Source organism: Diorhabda carinulata, chromosome 10 (assembly GCF_026250575.1).
Source record: "Diorhabda carinulata isolate Delta chromosome 10, icDioCari1.1, whole genome shotgun sequence".
NCBI classification, from domain to species: Eukaryota; Metazoa; Arthropoda; class Insecta; order Coleoptera; family Chrysomelidae; genus Diorhabda; species Diorhabda carinulata.
This window is the reverse complement of record NC_079469.1, coordinates 6,532,336-6,552,039: the sequence shown is the minus strand read 5'-3', so window position 1 is coordinate 6,552,039 and position 19,704 is coordinate 6,532,336. Positions and strand designations below refer to the sequence as shown.

The following is a 19,704-nucleotide window of genomic DNA, read 5'->3' as shown; positions in this document are numbered from 1 at the left end:
AGATTTTAAAACAGGTAAAAAATTTACCGAAATCAGCTGATCACAATTAAGCAACAAAAACATGAAAAGGTCTAAGAAATTGGAAATAAAAATTGATAATCTATTATTTATTATACCCAACAACAAACAACAATTCATTTTTGTAGTTATTCTAGAATAATCTACTTTCGTTTTTAATGATCTCTCTATGAAGCTTGACAATCTTGTTGATTATTTCATCAAGATTCTTTTCAATTTTTCCAATATTACTTCAATATTTTTATTATTATTCATTTTGCTTATAAATAACCCAAGTTTTCGAGCAATTTAATTCCATTATAATTTTGTTGGGCTCGAATCAGGCGACGGTGAAGGTTGCGCCATGATTTTCAAATCTCGCATAGATTTGACATTATTTTCTAACAGAAACTATTGTCACCCAATTCCCGACAATTGAGCTTGTAAAGACTTCAAAACCATTTAATACTCTCCAGTTGGAATTTCTAAAGCTTTTGATTATATTGATACCAAAGTATAGAAAGGTAGTCACAAATATTTTCAACCGTTAGTTGAAGCATTTGACTGCAATAGAGAATCTACTGGTCTCAGTGGTTCAACTATATGCATGATCAAATAAATATATTCAAATGATAATATCATATGATTATATTTATTATTTATATTATATTAGTGATATTATCATTTGATTATATTTATTATTACCAGTTGTTTGCATGTGAATTGCATACAGAGTAGTAATACCTGTAATATTGGTTGCATAAGTGATATGATAACATAATCATGGTGCAAATCGGCAATTCTGCTTCTGCGTCAAATAGCAAGTAAGTGTTTCGTGAATAGTTCGACTACGACAGTTGTCTTGTTTTGGTATCTTGTCATTCTAGTGATTGTTGTAAATTGTGTAATAGCTGTGGAATTTATTGTAAAAAATGTTATTATGCGTAAATAAACTTTAAAAAATGGGTGCTAAGGATTCGAAAAGGAGTTGCTTAAGCTACGACGATGCAGTTAAACGAAGTAAGTAATTTTTTTCAAACGCAATTAACGTTTTCTGTTGCTTACATCATGTGATGTTAGGATTATTCTTGTTAAAAAATGTGTTTAATAAACTCATATGAATTCGAAAAAAATAATTGAAATATTATTTCCCGTATTCATTAATCTAATGTTCTATGAGGCTGAGAATAATAAATTATGTTATCGGTTTTTACATATTTTTTGTTTATTTAGTTGTTTAATGATAAATATTAACGTCAATTAATGGTTTAAGTGGCGATTTCCAGCGCTGACTTTTAATTTGTTAAATCAAATTAGGAAGTTGTCTAATTTCGCAGCTTCAATGGTCGTGTTTTCTTGTTATTTGTTAATAGAAGCACAAACTCTACATAACAAACTGATTCAATAATAATTGTTATATAAGAAATACATTAGTATCGATAGTCCAGTAGTACCTGTTTATAATAGAATTATGTATACACATAATTACCTATTACATTATGAACTAAAATTCCTTACTTTCATTTAAAAACCACAGTTTATATATTGAATTATTTCAAAATAAATTTCATCAGATTTTATCAGTAATGTTTGTTTATTTTTCAAATTTCCTTACAATATAATACAAGGTGTTCATAAGATCTGTCAAAATGTGATAGTTTTCTCTGTGTAAACATGAAATTAATTAAAAGGCAATCATCTTTGATACAGTAGAAAATCCATATAAAAATAGCAAAAAAATAAAGTGTAGAATATACTGAACATGAATAAAAAGTTGAAAAAGTGATTTTCTCAACATTTTCTAACTTAAGTAAACTAATATATTTATATATAAAATATTTTACAAATATTATATTGGTCTATATATACTAGTCCTGGTATTTAATTCTATTTTATTCAATAATGGTTTTTGAGGTTATAAAATAAGGAAGTTATTTATATTTCAATTTTAAATAAAAATACAGGAAGGAAACATTTTATAATTAATATTAAGTAAATATTATTTCTTGTGATAGTACTTGAAACAACTAAAAACAATAATTTCCATTTCTGAAAATCATTTGACAATTCTTTAGTTAATTTGAGGTTAGTTTTATTTAAATATCTTATGTCCTCGTTGATGTAGAGTATTTATGAAAAAACTGTAATATTGGAATGTTAGATTTATCTGTATTGCTTTTCTTATATGATTACTAATGTAACAGTTGATATTTTTTTGTGGTTGATCACTACTTTCAACAATTTTTATGATTCCATAACAACCAGTTTGTCTACTGCAGATAAATTTTATTATGAACTTTTTCCAAATTTATAGATATGTTATCTTCATGTGGAAACAACAACTACAAAAATAGTGAATGGTTGAAACAATATTTAAAATATTTATGTTTATTGAACATAAACATAATCTTACATAAGTTGTTCAAGTAAAATGTTTTGAAAATTGAGGTATTATAAATATAAATGTAATTATGATAATTTGAATATGTTCATTAAACTGGAAAATTTACCATGTAAAGATTTCACACTGTATTATAAATATGAAGCATTTGACGTATTTTCTGAGTTTTTTATAAGTTCCTTCATGAAATGATACATTATTTTTAAAATTAGTAATGATTATTACTTAGGACTATTGAACAAATAAAATGAAATTTAATAACCAATATGGTAAAAAGAATAATAGAAAAGATAGATAATATTGAATATTTAAACTTTGTATGAAGAAATATGGTTAAAGGAAACTTAAGAAAGAGTGGGGCTCAAATAATGATATAGGCAGATACATAGTCCTGATTACAAAAAGTAGAAATATAATATAAAGCATGTTAAAGAAACTGAAAGCAGAGGGAGAAGAAATGGTGTTAAGAATAAATGAAAATAAAACAAAATTCAAGAGGCATGGGAACAGTGCAAGGTATCTAGGAAGAATTATTAACTGTAATAGGGAAAGAAGTACAGAAATAGAAGAGAAAATATTTGCAACTAATAGAGAACACCATGCAAATAAAGAGATGTTTAAAAACAGTACTAAATAAGAAGGCCAAATTGATAAATAAAGGCGCATACTAATGCACAATGTAGAAACAGTAAAAAAAGAAGAGGAGTTGAAAAAAAAAATAATAGGAATAATATTAGAACCAATCAAGATTGGATATCAAGGAGAGCACACGAAAATACAGTAGCTTTGTTAATACTACAGTGGAACCAGTAGGTACAAGAAGAAGGGAAAGACCCAGATGAAAGTGGTTTGAAGAAGTAGATTGTATATTGTTTGGGGAGTCGTTTTGGCTTTTATTTTAGGCCTGAAATATTTATCCAGTGAAACTCCATTTCATTATTTGACCATCTGTTTAGTTTGTTATTGATGTGGCATCTCATGAGGCCACATTAGAGCTCTAATCCTAGGTACGGAGTCATTGCACCCTTTTTAGCAAGGCTGTATGCTTCCTTATTTCCTGGTATACCCTGGTGGCTGCTAGATTGAGGAGGACAGTGGAATATCGAAATAATGGGCATTCATCGACCCCTGGAAAAGGATCTAGAAAACCTTATGAAGCTTAACTTCATAAGGGTGCTTATATATTATTACTTAATAAATATGGTTCACAGAGGAGAAGGTAGGAAAAGGATTACATATAGAAGATTAGTTGTGGAAAAAACTATAATGGGGAAGTTAGTGAATGAACCAAATGATATTGTCTCAGAAAAGAAAAGCCCCAACTTAGGTAATGTTAAAGAAATCTAGGCTTGTACAAATAATGAAATATGTGGATTTACTGTAATGGGTAGAGGAAATTGAGCTTTGTTCATAACAGGGAGGCTTTAGTTGTTAAAAAAGTAGTTTATCACATTTGGCATATGAATATTTAATGTCTGTACATTGAAAATCATTTTTTTTGCATTTGGTTTAAAAACTAATAGTTATTGCAGATATTTTCGCTGACAAAACTGTCTTTGTTCATATTCAAATCAGGTTAGCCTAAACATTAAAAATCCGTTGATAAGCGTTACGAGTGATTAGGGTAAATAACACCTACTATTTGTTATCTAAGTATGTTGTTGAATAATAACCTTGAAAACGGTTGATTGATGCTGTACATGCGCCATTCCCACACTAATATTAGCTTCTTTTTTTTTTTTTTTTTAAATAGACTCCTGTCTGATAATAATTTAAATCGTGACATCAATTCTGTTATCATTTAGTTTACACACTTTTATTGCTTTTAATTTACTTTTATTTATGTATTGTTATATTTTTTTAAAATGTGACAAAATAAATAAGTTATGAACTTTGCCAAGGTCGAAATAAATCCAAACTTGTGGTTATTAATTTATTTAATGTTGATATGTCTAATCAATATAATTTTATTTTAATAAAAAATAAATTTATTAAAGCAAAATAAAAATAGTCTAGAAAATTATTCACTTCTATTCTTTGACATTTAAGGAAGACCGTACTGTCCAGTACCATTATAGAAATTCGACAAATGTTCTTTTAAATGTTCTACCTTTCATTCTAAGTATATATTTAATTTGATATTTAAATGTAAATTGAATTCATGAGCTCTGGAGTTCCACTGATTTTCCAATAGGAACTTGTGATTAGTTTGGGGCTTCATAGTGCAGTATGTTTTAGTGCGATAGACTTTAGGCTTGGAGTCCTAATATAAAAATGCACAGTCTCTTCTTGAAAAGTTGAGAGTCAAATTTTTTTGCTTCAACTTGACCAGGCAACAGATGTATCAGCAGTAGAATAACTACTTTTTTGCGAATCTATAGAATTCCAAACAACAACACTTCCTTTAATTGTTAAGATTATATTATTTAAACAAATGTAAAGTGGAAGAATCGCATTGGAATATCTACTAATGGTGCTCAAACAATATCTGGAAGTTCCAAAGTGTAGAAGTTTTAGGTATTTATTGCATGATTCCCAAAAACGTTTACAAAGAAATGAGTCCTGGTGTCAAAATTTAATAACGATTAGAATGTCACTTAAGAAGAAGAGGAAATTGGAAAATAACACATCACTCAATAAGTCGTGTAACTAACTAAGAAAAAAAATCGATTTTATTCATCAATGTAATCTCCTTCAAGAGCTATACAATCATTCTTTTAACTTAGCTCAAAATAGGCTGCAGTTTCAGCAAATTGCTTCTTCATTTGAGCTGAATTTCTTACCGGCGAGCATTTTTTGAGATCAGCGAATAGCCAGTAGTCACTTGGAGACAGATTTGGACTATACGGTGGATGAGGAAGCAATTCGAAGTGTAATTCGTTCAATTTAAATATCGTTGCCATCGACTTGTGAATCGGTGCATTATCTTGGTGAAACAGTGGTGTTTTCTTCGACATATGAAGCCGTTTTTCCTTACATTTTGTATTCAAACGATCCAACAACTCTATGTTGTATTCACTATTGATTGTCTCTCCATTTTGGACATAGTCGATGAACAATATTCCATGCGCATCCCATAATATTGAAGCCAGCTGACTGTTGTGCCTTTGGACGGACGCTTCGGACGTGTTTCACCGGCTGCAGTGCACTCAGATGATGATCGTTTTAATTCCGTAATGAAGTCATGGATCTATGTCTCATCCATTGTCACATATCGACGCAAAAAATCTGATTTATTACATGTAAACATGGCTAAACACTGCTCTGAATCATCAACACGTTGTTGTTTTTCATCGACTGTTAATAAACGCGGCATCCACTTTGAAAAAAGTTTTCTCATGGTCAAATGTTCATGCATAATTGTAAGCACACTGTCTTCTGATATCTTTACGGTCTCTGCTGTCATGCAATTTCAATTTACGACTAGATATAACCAATTTGTGGATTTTTTTGATATTTTTTGGAGTAATCACCTCAATCGGACGACCAGAAGGTTCGATGGAGCAAAGTCCGGATAACACTTTTGAAGCCATTGCTGAGCTTGTACAGTATTTTTTCATCATAAAGCTATGATAAATTGTTTTGAAAATATTTTACACATAGTCTTTTGAAAGTTGGTACTTCATAAACGTCATATGGATTTGACAATGGCAGCGCCATCTGTGTGTCAACCACGCGATGTAAAATATTACAGAAATATTAAGCTACAAACGGTTATATGTTGAATACCAGTGACAGAGTTGGATTTTTCTATGGAAAATTGGAGTTTAGAGCAGAAATGTGAAAAAAAAAATTGGAAATGTTTCCAAAAGTGTATGAGTATGTGAAAACATACAAAGAAGAACATATGGAAAGTTGTTTTTATAACAATTTTAAAAATGATTTTCCTGCTGAAAATAAATTGTTATGTTACGAGTGTTTTGGGAATCTAATACTTCCGAAGGTGTATCAACTGCAGATGAAGAAATCCTTATTTTCTTTACAAAGAACTCCGAATCAAAAGAGAGTTTAGATATTATGCATTTTGTACAATAAAATCTTTGTGGTGTGGGGTGGAATTGAAAATTATATTCAATAATTGATTTTTACACTTTTTTTATTTTGGCTACAACCAGCGGCGCAACAACGTCCACTCAATGTTTCCCTCAAAACAAAATGACCCATTTTGAAATTAAATCAAGCAGGCAAATTCATGTAACTCAGGGTGCTTTTATAATGTTACAAATCTGCTTAGCTAGAATCATGAATCCCGGTAGTGAAAGCACTGACTTTAATTAATTGTTCACATAATTGGTGAAAAATCTTGATCTTTTCAAGACCACTTGTGTAAAGAATTTACGTGGATTATGAAGAAACCACGATTAAGTGTAATATGTAAAATTGGTAATTTTATACTTTCGCGGTTTCCCCTTGTTTTTTTGGCTCTAGAAAATCTAAAAATTATCCGATTTACGACAAAATTATGGGAATAAAAAAAAATGAAAACTTATATTGGTTTTAGGGCTTAAAATGTTCATGTTCATTCACGTATAATTGTTTTTTAACTTTTTTTTCATAATCTACACAAAAAACGAACAAATTGAAAAAAAAATTATACAAAAATGTTGATTTATCATTTTTTTACAAAAAATAATAACAATTTCTCTTAAAATTGACGTTTTCTCACATATAATCGCTTGTACCTTTTTTATTAAATAATCATTAAAGTTATATGGACAAAAACATTCTTAAAATCGCTTATTTACAATAAGTATACAATATTAAAAGTTAACTTTGAAAAATTGAAAATATTTAGCACACCCGCCTCCCTAACCTAACCTAACCAATTAAGTTTTCATTTTTTTCCCATATTTTTTTTAATAAATCCGCTATAAAAACGAAGATTTAAAAAAAAATCATCTAAATGATTTTTCTATTTTCTAGAGCAAAAAAACGAGGGGACCGTGAAAGTATAAAATTACCGTAAAATTTTTTCAGAATCTCTCTATGAAATTGACGAATCTCGAAATATATTTGATAAAAAAGTTTCTAATTACTGGAACAAAGCTTTAGAGAAATACTAAACCGCGTTTAAAAAGTAGTCAACCGATCGAAATTTTTTAGTCAATATAAAGAATTCGCTGGATACCCCCTTTGAGAGTTGGTTTGTTGCGCCCCTGACAACAACCATTACAAACTCTGATGAGACTTATAGACAAATATCATGTGAAATAGGCTAATCATAAACTTTTATTTAGAAATTAATATATTTAACAATAAGTCTTATCATATATAAAATTAACCCATATTGTCTTATTTTTTTTAAGATAAGATTCGAGTTTATTATGATTATTATTTTATTGAATTTATATTGCTATCTGATCACCAGAAATTTCTGTGACTCATTTAACGAACAACGAATTGATAACTATAATCTAAGATAAATGTGATTGAGCGATTTTGAGATTTCAAAAGATTGAAAATATTTAGGTTAGTTGTTAGAAAGCAGTCCTGAATTTTTTTTATTTTTCCGAAAAGAGAAAACAAAAACTGAACCCCAGTTAGCACACATTTTTATGTGTGTGTGTGTATGGAATAAATTCAATTTTAGCGTTATTATCTACTTTATGCAAAAAAACTGAAACGGGTCGATTTTTATTCTTAAATTGACAATTTAAACAGTATGAAAATAGCACCACCTCGAAAATTTTAAATAAGAAAGAGGGTCGTGTGGCACCTTGTTGGATTTTAGTCCTCTGATCAGCAATACGAAGTTTTTTTATATTTTAGAAAATAGACTTAAGTATAGGTTCTGATTTCTGATCTAAAGGTCTATAACTCAAAAACGAGGGGTCGTACGAGAAAATTTTTTTATGTGACAGCATTATTTTCACGTCATCTACTCACTACCGAATTTTTTGCATCCCGCAACACCCTGTATATTTCCAAATAGTTGATATATATTTGCCAATGAACGAGACTTTAATGTGCTTGGGTAAAACTGGAAAGTAAACTTAAATTCAAACTATGGTGTGTTTAAACCAAGAATAAACAAGATTAGTTTAAATAGACATTTTTCTGTCAGATGTCACAAATATAATCAAAATTTTTCCTATATTTGTTTTAAAGTAAAATTGTTTACTAAAGTTGTATGAAGAACAAAAAAAATCGTGCAGTTTCTATGAAGTAGTACTCTTGGTTAACCTTGTGAAGAAATACAAAGAAAAAAAAATTGGGGGTAGTTGGCAAACGAATTTAATGATGAAAATAACAAACACGATCGTGTTTTTCGTACAACCACAAAAAGAATGAATAACTTTTTGCTTTCTCAGTGTATCGACAATGTTGATAATTTCTTCATCATCATCGTCGAGTTCATCAAATATAAAGTGTAAATCTTCAATCATTCTACCGAAACCCTTTATAATATTGTATAAATGTAATCAATGTGAAAAAGTTAGTTTCGGATCTTTAGTTTCATGTTAAACTGAAGTTTAAACTACCCCCAGACCGCCGGTAATGTGTAAACCTAGGTTTATCAGTAAAACGTGAAAAAAACTTAGTAGTTTAGTTCAAACCGACGTTTGAGGCCTAAAGTGAAACATTTCTGACTCTACATCAAAGTTAGAACTAAAAGGACATTTGGGTAAACTGTTTTACCTTCAGTCTCTGAAGACGATAACTTGGTTATCGAAACGCGCGTCAGATAGCGTAATTTTGAGGGTTGGTGTAGTGGTGGTGTATTTGAAATTCATTATTTTTCCGAAAAAAGGAAAGATCTGATAACAATGTTAATACTACCATAATACCGGCCGTATCACAAGACCGTTGCGCACAAAAAATTATAAAAATCGTAGAAGCCATTTCCGATTAAATTGAGGCGTTCCATACATAAAAACTCACTCTGTATATTAAATGTGTAATAACATTGTAGAACTACATAATTTTTTCTTTTTCCGTGTCGTAAAACAACCTGATAGTAATTTGATAAGAAGTTGTCGATATTAAATTTACATACTTCCAGTTAAATCATGAATTATAAATGTGTCATTTATCCTTCGATGTCAGAACACGTCCAACTGATGTAATTTGAAAAGAAAAAAATAATGACGTCAAGAAATGATAACAAACTTATAATTATTTAGTTATTTATACATTAGCACGTTAAAAAAAGGTTTATAACGAATCTTTTTATACTACACTCTGTCGATTTTCTTTATTTCTTTGTATTGTGAATTGTTTACTAATAGTCCAAGAAAATTGATCCTAAAATGCGAATTCTGGTTAAGTTCCTGAATTTTCATTGTAAGTTAAGTTCTTTTGGAGTTTCATATTTACAGAGCTTAAGGGAGGATAAATACAGTCTTAAAAAATCACAACTGATTGAAAAATTGTGATGTGTCAAAAAAAAACTTAAACATGTGAAAAATCATTGATTTAATTTCAAAGAATTTTTTAATTGTTTATAAACAAATTAAAATTACATTTTTAACTACATCGCTCGATGTAAAAAAAGTTTAGGAGCTATTTAAAAAAAAATCCGATTGAACGAAGTGGTTAACTACGAAATTTGAACTATTGAATTTTCGTTATAATCAATTTACAAACATTTTTCTGAAATCAAACTTTATGATGTTCGTTTTTTAAAACCGCAACTTTTCAGCTGTAATAGTCATTCCTTAACCTCTACCCACCCTTACTCTATAAATATCAGTAATAGCTAAAAACCTGAAAGAATCATTTTTGTATAAAATTTCATAATATTTTTGAAACATATATTTTCAGACACTTAAAGTAACTTATATGAAAAAAATCAGGAATTCGCTTTTGTAGACCCATTTTCTTGGACTATAAATACTGGTATTCATTCACATTCTAACCGCATACCACAAAGTTTACTCATGACTCGATCTTATTGTTAGAGAAATCAAAAAATCTTAAATATTTGTTTTCCGACAAAACAGAACTATAAATTTTTTTACGAACATGGAGTACGAGCTATGGCTATTGAATAACAAGATTGTTGATATAAAACATTTGATTTTTATTACGTATATTTAATTATTATACCCCTCGTCCATCCTTACATAGCTCCTTGCAAATCTTCCATTGTTCGAAACAGTACAGGAAATGTTTTTCTGACAGTTCCTTCAGGACGCGTGCCGCTTATTCTTTCACAGCTTCAGCAGACTCAAATATTGTTCTTTTTAAAGCAGATTTGATCTTAGCGGGAGAGGTAGAAATCACACGGTGCAAGATCCGGCGAATAAAGTGGATGGTTTAACACTAGGATGTTGTTTTTTGATAGAAACCTCTTGACGCACAGTGCGGAATGAGGCACGTTCTTTGTCAATTCCTGTAGATTCAGCAATCGCACAAATACTTAGTCGAAAATCAGTTCGAACAAGATTACCGACTTTTTCGATAATTTCATCCGTTTTTTTACGTGCAAGGACGATCCGAGCGTGAATCATCTTCAACATCTCCTTGGCCATCGTCAAAACGCGATAATTATTAATTGCCATACTTTTTTTAATAAATTATAAGTTTCAGCTGCAGTTTTTCCAAGTTTGTTTTGAAATTTTTACAGCAAAACAAAAAAAAACAGCCGCTGTACAAACGAAGGAACGGCTACATTGGTTTGTCAACAGACACGGTAGATATCGCATTCGAAAGAGTAGGCTTCGGGCTAAACAACAGCCTAACAGCCACACCTCGTACATGTTGTCATAATTTAATAGCAAATATGTTTGAAAAACAAAGTGAAAAATTTAAAAATGAAACAGCCTGTCATTTATGTAATTGAATTTGAAAATTTCAGTCGGAGTTTGGTACCGCACGGTGATAGAAGCTGTTGGTTTCAATACAAAAAAACTACCTTCCATTTTCCAAGTATCAAAGCAATTTTGCCTATTTTTCTCTATGTTTTGCTACTTTTCTACAGTTTTCTATACCTCTATTTCTTTTAACCTCTGCTATTATTATCAAATTTTTTGCTTCTTCTATCCTTTTCATATGTTTTAATATGAATCATACGATTTTATAAAGAAACACTGTTATGTCTGCCGACATATTATATAAATACATTATAATTCACTTCTAGCTCTGTCAACATTTTTTTTTAAAACCTTTACTGGATGTCTGGAACACCAAGCTTAATGTTCCTCAATTTAGTTCTCTAAAAATTTTCATTTATTTGGTTACTTCTCTACATTTATTTCGTATTTATCTATTTGACTTCTATTATTAATCAAGATTCTCCAATACAATCTATGGACTGATTTACTTCTTATTCTTACTCTCCAATTTAACTTTATTTCTTATTGACTTTACGTTTTTGTGACATTATGCCAAAATCATAACAATTATGGAAATGGCACGCGCACGGCACAAACAAATGCACAATACCTTCACAATCACTACTTCGCAGTATAATTAAAACGCTTCTCCGACCGTATCGCTTCGATTACTCGACTCAACTGACTCACGTCGCGCCGACGCACTCGTTTTATATGGTTAAGGAAGACTCGACAAAAATAATAGGATATTTCCTACACTATATGAATCCGTGTCATTATTGGGCTCCAGCACCAAAATTTTGTATTCAATAGAATAATATATGCGTAAGCATTACAAGCATATGATCTTTTGTTCATTTTAATGTTATTACAATTACATCCTTGCTAAACGCAATAAGAATTTTAACGAAAACGTAAAATGATTGGAATTGTTTCTTGAAATGGTGACTGCATTTAAATTTCCATTAAAGAATAAATGACAAATTCGATAGCCCAGTCAAAATTTATTCACATCGATACTAGACGTAACAATGGTCGCATCGTAATTGATAGATTACTGAATTTTGTGGTTTTTATTTCTCCATGAAAATAGCCTACTAGTATTAATGCAAAAATCCGTGTGAGGGAATAAATCATTGATAACTGACCATTAACAATTATTAAACATCTAGAATTTATTATCCAACTAAATAAATATCAGGAAAGAATTAACTCAGAAAAAAAGTAATTAATAAAAATTAAAAGCTCTTATAGATCATGTTTTAAATTTAAAATTTTGTCCGAAAAACGAACGCAACCTTCGGAAGCTGTGATCTGAATATCGTTTTGGATTAGGATAGGTTACCAATCAGCTGTTAGGTGATCTACCTATTATAGTTTCCTAAAAGTCCTTTATGTTCTTCTTCGTGTGCTCGGTCTGATTTTCAGTAATCAGCTTCACAATTGGCATAGTATACGATGATGGTCCCAGAATTACCTGGCCTGACCTAGAGATGGCGGTAGTTGCTTAAAAAATACCAATCTATTAGAAAGGACATACACAATTTATACAGCATATGTTTCAAGTTTGAAGACACCACGTTGTTTAGTATTTGTTTCGGTCATCGTTATGTGATACAATATTTTTATGTAAAAGCTGAACTAGATTCTACTCTGGGTGAGACTGTTTCTTTGTTATCAACAGTGAAATATTGGGTAGTAGAGTTTAAACGAGGCCGTACGACCTGCGAAGATTGACATCGCAGTGGTCGACCAAATAAGGTGACCACTCCAGAAATGTTGAAGAAAATCCACAAAGCGGTACTGGACGATCATCGACAGACATAGTAGGCATTTCAGAAAGTGTGGTACATGGCGTATTAACTGTAAATTTGGACATGAGAAAGCTGTACGAAAGATAACTGACGCGTTTACTCACAATGGAACAAAAACAGCATCGTTAAAATGTTTCCATCGAGTGTTTGGTAATGTTTCACATAAATAAAACTGAATTTTTGCGCCGTTGCGTTGCGAAACAAAAGAACAATCAAAACGATGGACTGAAAATGGAGAACCGGCCGAATTCGTCTAAGAAGAAAGTGTCTTTTCATCAAGAAAATACACCAGCTCACACATCCGTTATTGCAGTGGCCAAAATTGATGAATTAAAGTTTGAATTGCTACCCCATACACCCTATTCGCCAGATTTAGCCTCCTCGGATTATTTTAGTTTTCCAGACTTGAAAAAATCGCTGGGAAAAGTGTATGAAGCTAAAAGGAGGTTACATTGAAAAATAAATATATTTTTTTCCAAAATGTTTGTGTTTTCTTTGTTGGGCCATTCTCGTAGTTATTACTGGTTCATAAAATTGTTAAAAAAAAGCTTTGTATACAAATTCCTAACTAGTCTTAAATATGAATAATTAACCATTACCTAAATAAACTGATATATCTACAGCCTCTTTAACAGTTTACTATTGAATAATTTATCCTTAAGCTTTATCTTTTCTTGTCTAAGAATTTATTTTGATTCATAACCTAACTTTGTGAGTCAGTTAAAAAATACAAAAATGTTTAAGACGCAGAAATGCACATTTTTTAATATAGTCAATTGTAGTCAGATCGTTGATCTGAATCAATGTGTGTACCAAAATTATTCTAAATTTTGAGCCATCTAATCACAGAGTTGCCTAGTAGAATTTTTATATTTCATTTATTTTTTTAGGAAATTTGCTTTAGTTACAATATATATATATATATATATATATATATATATATATATATATATATATATATATATATATATAAATATTGTAACTAAATATATTTTAAGAAATATCATTGTACCTTGGAGGTGTCAATTTAATTTTTTTACTTACAAATTCTTTGAAACGCTTGTCAGGTGTGTAAACAGCAATTACCAAAAAACCGGTTTAAACAAATATACATAACAAATGATAAATCATTTGTATTAACAATGTGGAATTGCCAATGTATGGTCATTAGTACGACAATTATATTTTAAAGTTAATAGCAGTGGCTTTAAAAATTTTTTAAAACCACACATTCTTACTATCTGCTTATTCATGATTATATAAAGTAGGGTTATAGTGCAAACCCACTTACCTACAATATGTAAATGTGTCCAGTAGTCCCTATAACTTTATCCTTATTTCCTCAATGCTGTTTTCATATTATCATTAATTCAATTACCTCTGTTTCTCCACGACCAGTTAATTAATATTAATCGTTTGTGACTTACTACCTGTGGTAGATGATTTTATGAAACTTTTTTTCTAGTGTCCGATGCCGAATACAGGCGAGTATGTGCAACCTTCAAAAGACTTACCAATGGCGGACAATGGTTGAGTCGACACGCTTTTACTCAGAACGTACTAGGCGAAGGTGTACCATCAACTATAGCAGATTGGCTGTACACTGCGTGCGGAGGTACTGCCAGAGGTACATCTCTAAGAGATCTCATTTGTGGACTCGTTTTGCTTACCAAGGGTACCCAGGAAGAAAAAATCAAGTAATTAATATTCTCAATGCACCAAAAAAACTTCTCACATGTCTGAAAATTAGAAAAAATTGTATTTTACTTCTTAAAATTCAAATTTTTAACTTGAAGTTAATTGGTTTCCTATTCGAGTAAATCTTTTTGTTTCTCAGATTTTTGTGGACTCTCTATTGTAACGACTCAGCTACGTATCTAACAAGAAGTGAATTTAAGACTGCCTTACAAATAGAAGGGGGTTTGTCCCTTACAGAAAATAAAATAAATGTCACCTGGGAACGTACTGTCCAATCGCTTTTTAGTAATCAGGATAAAGTTAGTTTTGATGACTTTAAGGCATGGATATTGTATAATCAAGAATGTACCGTACTATCAAAATGGTAAGTCAATAATTTGTTTTAATTGTTATTTGTATACCGTTGCTTTTGTTTTGATTTCAGGCTGTTGGCTAATCCTTGTGTATCATTAAGCTCTGAACTGGAAACACCAACATTTTACCAAACTTTGGCTGGGGTAACTCATTTGGAGGAACAAGATATTTGTGAATTAGAAAAATGTTTTTGGGCTTTACAATCATCTTCAGCTACCTCTAATTTGGATTTTAATTGCTTAAAATCTCGAGTATGTCCACCTGTACCTCTGAAAGCTTGTAAAGGGTATGCGTGACTATAATATTATTAACAATAATTTTTTTATGAATTAAATAATTTTCAGATTATTCTTGGCGTTAGACGTAAATAGAGATGATCATGTGGATTTTAAAGAATTGTGCTGTGGTATATCGGCCGCATGTAGAGGACCAATGGTCGAGAGAATGAAATGTAAGTTCAAGTACTCTGTATATTATTTCCTATAACATTTTTCATTTCAGTTTGTTTTAAAATATTCGATATGGATAGAGATTCTTACCTAAATTCCGAAGAAGTCCAACATATGACACAAACTTTAATAATAGTAGCTAATGAAAACAAATTAACTTATTTTCAACAATTTCATTCGGAATCTCCACCGAAACAACAGGATCTACTCACCGATACGACGCCAATTTCAAAGTCTGATAGTGGAGACATGCATCAGGAAATATTAGCTTGTCTCCAATCGAAGTTAGATAATAAAGGAGGTTTAGCGCAGGAGGATTTTTTAGTTTGGAGCGTGGAAAATAACAGTTTGGTGGCACCTTTGTTGGAATTGTTGTTTCAAGTTTGTCATGTATCCCTAGGACTCAGACCTCATTGCAGGCACAATGAATACGAGATAGGTAAAATGAGATTTGTGTATTTCTTGTTATTTTTGCCATGGATGAGACATTTAATTTCTTATAGTCTTGCTTAGTGTAATATTGTTCATGAGAATCTGACATTTTGATCTGTTATAATCTTGGAATGTATTAGAATGTATATGAATAAGATATTTTTATCCCTTATAGACTTAGAATTACTAAGAATCAGACACTTTTATCTTTCTTAATCTTTTGGTGTGTAACATTGTACATTTCTAACCCTTTCAATCTTGGAATCTATAAGGATCAGACATATTTATCCTTCATAGATCAAGGATTTATAAGAATCAGACATTTTTGCCACTTATAGATCAAGAAAGTATAAAAATCTGACCTTTTTATTCCTCCTAATCTTTGAATTAATAGGAATCGAACAATTTATCCCCCTTGATCTTATAATCACTTGTAAACTTGGAATTTATGAGAATCAAACATTTTTATCCCTTACAGATCAAAAAAGTATAAAAATGAGTCACTTTCATCCCTCCCTGTTCTGGAATGCATAAGAATCAGACATTTTTATCCCTTATAGACTTAGAATGAGTAAAAATCAAACAGCTTTATCTCTCTTAATCTTTTATTACATAACTATGGACATTTCTATCCGTTGTAATCTGGCATTCTATAAGAATCAAACATATTTATTCTTTATAGACTTAAAATGTATAAACTTCAGACATGATAATCTTTAATAGACACAAAATGTATAAACAGCAGACGTTTTCATTCTTTATAGACTTAAAATGTATAAAAACAGACATTTTCATTCTTTATAGACTTAAAATGTATCAACACCAGCATTATTCATCTTTTATAGACTTAAAATGTATAAAAGTAGACATTTTCATCTCTTATGGACTTTACATTTATAAAAACAGACATTTTCATCCTTTATAGACTTGAAATGTATAAAAATCAGACATGTATATTACTTATAATCTCAAATTATTGATAAAAAATAATTCAGTTGACAAATTAGTAACAAGTAACGATTTTTGTTAGTGATGGGTTGGTTGGAGAGAGAGCAACGTCGCGGTTTCCACGTAGGTCAATTTTGGTATCTCATTTCTTCTGATTGGTGGCAACAATGGTTAAATTATACTTCGGCGCCTCGTAGTAATCTCGATATATGTAATTGTCGTAATGAAAATAGAATACCCATCGAAGAAGGAATAGCGTGTGATGAAAGTCTTATAAGTAATACCACTGATTATACGTCAACATCTAACGATTTTAATTCTAACAGTATGGAATCAATGGGGGATCTACTCACACGTGGAGGTGACAGGTTAGTCTCGAATTAATAATTTTCTATCGATTAAAATTTAGTTTTTTTCCAAATTCCGGTGCTTATTAAAACCAACACTTCTTGTAGGTGCAGTATTTCTTCCAGTTCTGGAGTATCCAGTAGTTCGGGTACGGGACCTAAGAGAAGTTTAGGACAACCAGGACCAATAGACAATTCCAATTTAATAGCAGAATCATTCTACAAAGTTTCAACGTTAACTGGAGAAGGTAAGCTCAAATAAAAATTGATTTTGTTAGTCCCTTCCAATTGTTGCCTTATTTGATTGCAAAATTTGAGGTATTTTTATTTTGATTCGTTCCAGGTGGGCGACTAAAGCGTGATGTACCTTTGGCAGAACATAGAGATTTCGAATTAGTTCCGGAATCTTTGTGGAAAGCTCTTTCCATGTGGTACGGAGGTCCAGTACCTCTTCCTCGGCAAGTTATCCTGCCACCGGGACGATCCGATGTCGAACTCGAATTTTATCCCAGAACATTGAAAATACTCAGACATCATGCTCAACAAAGGATCAGCACAGCTTCTTGGAGCAGTGTAGTAGGCGGATATGGGGCGGCCGCTTTAAGTACGGCAGGTTTAACTTCCGCTGTAAATGCCAGTCCGAGACGTTATTTGGCCCATACGGCAGCGTTTTCTAGATTGGCTACTATACAACAAGTAACCGAATTTTTGTGCCATCGCTTAAACCTTAGAATCGAAGATGCCAGATTATGGTTGCTCAAAGAAAATTCCACGAGACTTTTGGACGACGATATTGCATCTTTGGAGGAACTGGGAATTGTAGATGGGGAACAAGTATTATTAGAAGTCAGAAATAAAGATCAAACGTGGCCTGAGGAATTGGGACAGTTGGTAGCTGGTGGAGGACACGAAGTTGGTCTCAGTGTCGAAAGAAGACCCACGATTTTTTTACCAGAAGGTAATTTACGTTATTAATACATACTATAATGATTTTAAGTTTTGTATTTTCTCTAGGTGCTACCGGCCTTCACAATTTAGGAAATACTTGTTTTATGAACGCAGCTTTGCAAGCAGTATCTAATACTAGACCTTTAACGCTTTATTTTAGAAGGGATAATATGTTGTCTGAATTGAACGTTACAAATCCATCAGGATCAAAAGGGGCCGTAGCTAAAAGATACGCGGAACTCGTTAAAGAATTGTGGGCGGGTTCCACGAGAAGCGTAGCGCCGCTTAAACTGCGGTACTTGGTTACCAAACATTCGCCAAATTTTCAAGACGGGGGCCAACATGATTCACAAGTGAGATTCTATTTATTTCAAAGAAATATATCTTTGGCTTATCGAATATCTTATAGGAGCTGTTGGCTTGGTTATTGGATGCTCTTCACGAAGATTTGAATAGGGTAGCAGTTAAACAATACACAGAACTAAAAGATAGTAATGGTAGACCTGATGAAATTGTGGCGGAAGAAGCTTGGGAGCAACATTTATCTAGGGATCATTCTATCATTACCGATTTATTTTATGGTCAACTTAAAAGCAAAGTAAGTTAACAAATTAACAAAAAATAGTTCGACAAAAATATATTTGATGACTGAAACAAATTATTCTTATAACAAAACTTGATATCATAAAATACTTGGTTTATCACTGATAAGTGGAACAGGAAGGAAAATTCTTAAGGTTGTTTGGTATTTTGTATAATCAAGATACTTCCACAAATAAGTGTTTGCTTGGGATCACACTAATTGATTTACGTTAAAAAGAGTTCGGTGCACAAATGATTAGGTTTTAAAGTATTCTAAAACACTGCTTGAACTCCTTTGTTCAATACTTTCTGATTTTCAAGTATTAAATCACTCCTTGCTCCATTTTCAAATTTTTTTAACCTTTATGAAGCAATTGACATCATTGCAGTTCTCGTTTTCTTGAAAATAGAGAGAAAACAATTATTGATGAATTGTCCCCTCCCATCTATTGAACAAATTCTTTAACAATATTTTTCTAATTATAAGTTTAACCGATAGGGCAATTACCCCAGCAAATCAAAATAGAAAAAGGAGTGAGACAGGGATGTATTGTGTAATAGTGTGTAATAAACTAGATAATGAGAAAAAAACAGAGGATAAAAGGTCAGGAATCAATTGGAACAACAAATAGAAATCCTTACTGATATTCTATGTAATAACCAAACACTGAACATCGACAGTAAAAAACAACGTTGTTATGACACAGCAAAACCAATACTGATATACTTACGAAGAATAAAAATAGAGCAAATTGAACAAGTTTGCTATTTAAGCAGCTTAATTTGTATACAAAGAGGTTTTTCATTCATTGTATAAAATGTGGTATTCAACAAATATCTCAAAGTCAACAAAACTAAGACTATTTCTGTCCAATGTAAAATTTATTCTGTTATAAGGAGCTGAAACTAACTTTCACTAAATGCGACAAGTAATGACCTTTGAAACATAACACGAGA

General features: G+C 31.2%; 1 protein-coding gene across 2 annotated transcripts in view; it reads left to right on the top strand.

Moving 5' to 3' along the window:
* The first annotated feature begins 823 nt into the window (after positions 1-823).
* The window catches only part of LOC130898871 (ubiquitin carboxyl-terminal hydrolase 32), a 29,254-nt gene continuing 10,373 nt past the window's right edge, over positions 824-19,704 (top strand). For both annotated transcript variants that reach the window (XM_057808449.1, XM_057808448.1), the window contains exons 1-11: positions 824-1,017; positions 14,455-14,686; positions 14,827-15,051; positions 15,112-15,327; positions 15,386-15,492; positions 15,543-15,929; positions 16,953-17,238; positions 17,326-17,465; positions 17,561-18,175; positions 18,232-18,518; positions 18,575-18,763. In XM_057808449.1, the coding sequence (XP_057664432.1) occupies positions 960-1,017; positions 14,455-14,686; positions 14,827-15,051; positions 15,112-15,327; positions 15,386-15,492; positions 15,543-15,929; positions 16,953-17,238; positions 17,326-17,465; positions 17,561-18,175; positions 18,232-18,518; positions 18,575-18,763 (2,742 nt within the window). In that variant the 5' untranslated portion in view covers positions 824-959. The remainder of the gene's footprint in view (positions 1,018-14,454; positions 14,687-14,826; positions 15,052-15,111; positions 15,328-15,385; positions 15,493-15,542; positions 15,930-16,952; positions 17,239-17,325; positions 17,466-17,560; positions 18,176-18,231; positions 18,519-18,574; positions 18,764-19,704) is intronic.